This window comes from Triticum dicoccoides, chromosome 3A (genome assembly GCF_002162155.2).
Source record: "Triticum dicoccoides isolate Atlit2015 ecotype Zavitan chromosome 3A, WEW_v2.0, whole genome shotgun sequence".
NCBI lineage: Eukaryota > Viridiplantae > Streptophyta > Magnoliopsida > Poales > Poaceae > Triticum > Triticum dicoccoides.
In genome coordinates this window covers 179,618,783-179,623,407 of record NC_041384.1, presented here as the reverse complement: position 1 = coordinate 179,623,407, position 4,625 = coordinate 179,618,783, and the positions used below count along the sequence as shown (strand labels likewise).

The 4,625-nt window shown below is 50.1% G+C and overlaps 1 protein-coding gene across 1 annotated transcript; it reads left to right on the top strand.

The window, feature by feature from the left end:
* Nucleotides 1–2,032: 2,032 nt before the first annotated feature.
* LOC119271453 lies at nt 2,033–2,820 on the top strand. Its single transcript, XM_037553285.1, has one exon. The coding sequence runs from the start codon at nt 2,060–2,062 to the stop codon at nt 2,714–2,716; it is 657 nt and encodes a 218-aa protein (XP_037409182.1). The 5' UTR covers nt 2,033–2,059; the 3' UTR covers nt 2,717–2,820.
* Nucleotides 2,821–4,625: the final 1,805 nt, after the last annotated feature.

Below are 4,625 nucleotides of genomic sequence, written 5' to 3'. Positions count from 1 at the left end.
GAACTTGGGTCCTCAACCACCCACATCGCGGGCCAACCACTAGGACATGGCATCACTTGTGAGTAATAACTTCATTGTTTTCCTTTCATTATTTCTCCAGTCCGCGAAGCCCCCGGTTTTGGGAAGCTTCCCAAACCGGTTTTTATTTAATTTTCTATTTTTTGGATGGTTTGTTCGTTTTTTCTTTCCTTTTCTTCTTTTCTTTTTTCCTTCGCAAATGTGTGAACTTCTTTTGATTTCTGCAAATTGGTTTTAAGAACATTTTTTTTCAAATTTACGAATTTTTGTTAGAATCACCGAACTTTTTTCAATATCGATGATTTTGTTCAAACCCATGATTTTTTTTTCAGAATCTACGAACTTTTTTCCACGACCGATGTACTTCTCTTTTTCAAAATTGATGAACCTTTTCCAAAATCGAAGAACTTTTTCTCACAATTGATGATCAGTTTTTAAAATTGGTGAACTTTTCTTCAAAATTGATAAACATTTTTTCGAAAATCTTTGAAATTTTATCAAATTCCTGAACCATTTTTTGAATTCGTGAAATTTTTAATAATTTGATAAACTTTTTTTAATTCAATGAAACTTTTCAAAATTTTGAACTTTTTTAGCTTGCTGGTGAACTTTTTTATTGGAAATCTATGTTTTTAAAAAAAATTGTGATTTCTTTTTTCAAATGGTTTATATGGGTACATAATATATGTTATTGTTGTACTAAATGAAGTATTAAATAGTAGTGTTCACGGATTGTAGACAACTAAGTGATCTTGGTCTAGTTGTTGTTCCGCTGAGACTTTGACCGATGACGGTTGCCATGCGGGTTTGAATCCCACCACTCCCGTATTGATTCAGAAAATATTTTTCTTTTTCGTGTCTGGTTTTTGAGGAGATTGTTGGGCGTATGGCAACCTTGTTAAAAAAGGATTGCCAACGTATGTATCTATACTGTGTTAAAAAAGATTAGTTTAGTTGGCGGTACAAGAAATCACATTGGTAAAGGTAAAGGAAGTGACCAATGAACAAGGCAATGCATTCCGGCAGTTAAAAAAATGAACATGGCAAAGTAGAACACTACCATAGGCTACATGCCTCCACACGATCGCATGCACGGGTGCTTTAGAGTAGGGGTGGGTTAACGAGTTGTTCGTTTGAAACTCTTTAAACTCATGAACGCTTGTTAATATATAAAGAGCGTGTTTTTTTGGGTGACTTAGAAAATAAGTTGCCTCTCCCCAACTTAAAAAGGGTCATCTTTAAATTTTTTTAGACTTCTAAATTAGTTATTCCATAACTAGTTTAGAAGGCCCAATAAATATAAGAGACGGCTTATGGAAAAGCTGGGGAGAGCCGGCTTATTTTTTAAGCCGTCCAAAAGAACTGGCCTAAGGTCGGTTAGATTGAATAGATGGTCTGAAGTACTACGAAATATTGTCACACGATGTAAAACTGTGTGTTGTGTTGTACTAACGAGTTTAATGAGTTGCTTGTCAAACTCGTTAGCTTGAGGTCGAGCTGAAATTTATGATTGATTCTGTTCATTAAGAACTGAGCTACGAGCTTAATATGCCGAGCTGCACTCATTAAATTTTGCGAGCTAAGAGCTTTTGGTCTAGTCCTACTTCCAAGTGCAGGGAGAGAAGCTTCTCGTCCTGACAGCGTGTGCTGTTATAAAAAGTGACTGAACGTGAAAAGAAAGTCATGCAAGCCTGTCCCATTTTTCTTATTCACATGCGTTTTGAGGATCCTGTAAATCGAAGAAGCCCTCGGTTTCTTTGCTAGATCAGACAGATGTAAGCACACGAGATTTTTTCTTCAGAATTTGAATACTCAGAAATAGGCAAGAGCAACCGGATATTGCATCAAAGTTGCACTGTACCGTGATTCTTTGCAAAGTAACGATCCCTCAAAAAAGAAAAAAAGTAGTGACTCATGACCCGACACAGTGCCCAGAGAATATGTTCTCCGGCCCATCTCTTCCACTCATAAACCAACCATTCCCGGACTAAATTCAATTCAAAACGCTTAAACTTCTCGCCAAGGTCCAGGCAGGGCAGCCATGGCCAGTAACCCTACGACTACTACGGCATGCACCCGCGGTTTGCTGAAAGGTCTCGGCGCTAAACTGCACGCATGCGCGGCGCGCTTGCGCAACCAACTCTTCTTCCCCGCCTCCACCGCTTCATCGGTCTTGCTGTCCGCCCTCGCCTTGCTTGTCTGCGGCACCGCTCTCTCGAGGGTCGTCGTCTTTTTCCTGCCGCTGGTGGTCTCCACCACCATCTGCTGCGCGGCGATGTACCTGCTCGTCGCCTCGGGGTCGTCGGAGGGAGGGGCGGCGAAAGAGGTCGTGCTCCTGTGGGGAGACAGGGTGGAGGTCGGGCTCCTGGAGGTGTACGGCGGCGCGAACGCGAGCGCGTACGGCGACAGGCGCGACGTCCAAGTGGGCTGTTTCCTGCACCGCACGTCCCCTAGCGGCGACGGCGGGTGGAAGAAACTTGGCGTCGACGAGAACGGCGAGGAGGTGGTGTTTGCCGGCAGGGTGGCGGTCGGCGGCAGCGTGCAGGACGGCGCGGCGCTCGAGGAGGAGCTGGTGGCTATCCAGGTGGACAGGTTGGCCGAGGGCGTGTGGGAGCGCTACTTCGGCGGGAGCTCCGGGTGGAACTACGTGACCGCTGAGCGTGAGGAGATCGACCGAAGCATCGAGCAGCTAGCGTAAGTAATTCTGCGTCATGGGCTCATGGCATGTCATGTCGCATGGGTTAACTTGATGTTACTCTGCTGTGCATGTTGCCAAATGTGACGGCACATTTTTTGCTGCAAGCTAGTTTATTTGGCTCCACAATCGACGTTGGTATACGTGACTACGTACTGACTACTGAGTATAGCCATTTCGTTGCTACTTTTATCAAATCCTCTCGTCAATCACTAAAAACTCTGTGTGCCTGGCAACAAACTACTCATGCGCGCATGTGCTAGTATGGGTTTGCATCAAGAAATCCGCATGCTCGCGCCTGTCAAATTCCTGCCAATGGATTATGCGGATCTGAACATGATCCAACCGCAGAACAATCTTGGGTGCGTGCGTATCAGGTTCCACTGCATGAGTATCGGATTCCTGAGCATCTCATGGTGAAAAGCGCTATGCTTCAGCATCGTGCGTGAACCGCGAAGTAACTAGAACCGATTTAACGGGTCTGATAGGAACATAGAGGCAACGCCGCTCACTTGCCAGAAGTTAGTATTTATCTTTATATTTGAATTTCGATCATAACATAACAAACTTCACGAGACAAATTTTATCTTATAGCATGAACGAGAATATTCTTCCTGAATAACAAATAATACACTTTCTGTGCTAAACAGCTACTAGGACTAAGGGCATCTCCAGCCGTTGGCCCCCCAGGGGGCGCCTAAAATCGCCGCCTGGGGGTGAGCCGGCGCAAAAATTGGGCCTGAGGGCGAGTTGGTCCCCAGCCGCCGGCCCCAGGGCCGCCCCCAGGCACGTTTTAAAATAAAAGAAGTTCGGCGAAGTTCGGCTTAAGCATGATAAAATTCGGCCAAACATGATAAATTTCGGCCAAACACCATAAATTTCGGCACATTTCGGCGGAGTTCGCGGATTTTCATTACGTAGCTCATATACATAAACTAATCTAAAGGAAAAACTGGCTGAAGTCGCCGCCGTCGCCGCAATCGTCGTCGTCGGCCTTCTCCTCCTTGACGCGGGCGCCCCTGATGGACCCCTGTCCGGCGTCGCCATGGCGGACTGGTGGCGGCGCATCGTCGTCATCGTCGCTGTCGCAGATGACGACGACTCCGCCTTCGTCGCGGCCGCGTCGACGCTCCGCGAAGCGAAGCAGGGCGGCGCGCTGGCGCTCCTTCGCCTTCTCCAGGCGCTCCTTCTCCATCGCTATGGAGTCCCTGCGCGCCCATTCCAGGGCCACGTCGTCGTCGAGCTCCGTCGTCACCGGCGCGACCGGCTCCTTCTTCACCGGCGCGAGCCCCGGCTCCGTCTTTGGCTTGACAAAGCGCGGAGGAGGAGCCGACGAGCAGGCGCGCCGGCCGTCCTCGTTGATGACGATGCCGGCGCTGCGAGTGCGCCGGTCAAGCGGCGTCTCCGCCGCGGGCTCGGCCTTGACGCCGAGCAGGGCCGGAGTGCCGGAGGAGTGCGATGAAGATCGGGAGGAGGAAGAAGAGGAGGAGGACCCGAACCTCCTTGGTGCCCATGGCCCGGCGCGTCGGTGCTGCGCCGGGGCGGCCGCCCTCGCCGGGTACGCCAACGGCGGGTCGTTGCCGCCCTCGAGGTACGTCAGCACGCCCTCGAGTGTGCGGCCGGGGACGCCCCACCACAGGTGGCGCCCCTCGCTGTTCTGACGGCCGCCAACCACCAGCGTGCCGTTGATGGACGCCAAGCGCTGCTGCTGGCGGCGCTCGAAATACGCCGCCCAAGCCGCGTGGTTGTCGGCGGCGTACTGGGGGAGGGAGAGTTGGGCGTCGGTGAGGGAGGCGCGCACGACCTCGACTTCCTCGGCGAAGTACTGCGGCTTCGCCACGACGTCGGGCAACGGGGGAATGGGCACTCCCCCGGCGCTGAGCCTCCACCCCGTCGACCCGGCGAGCATGTT

Bases quoted from the DNA above. Each gene is read 5' to 3' on its own strand.
- LOC119271453 (XM_037553285.1), top strand. From the start codon at position 2,060: ATGGCCAGTAACCCTACGACTACTACGGCATGCACCCGCGGTTTGCTG.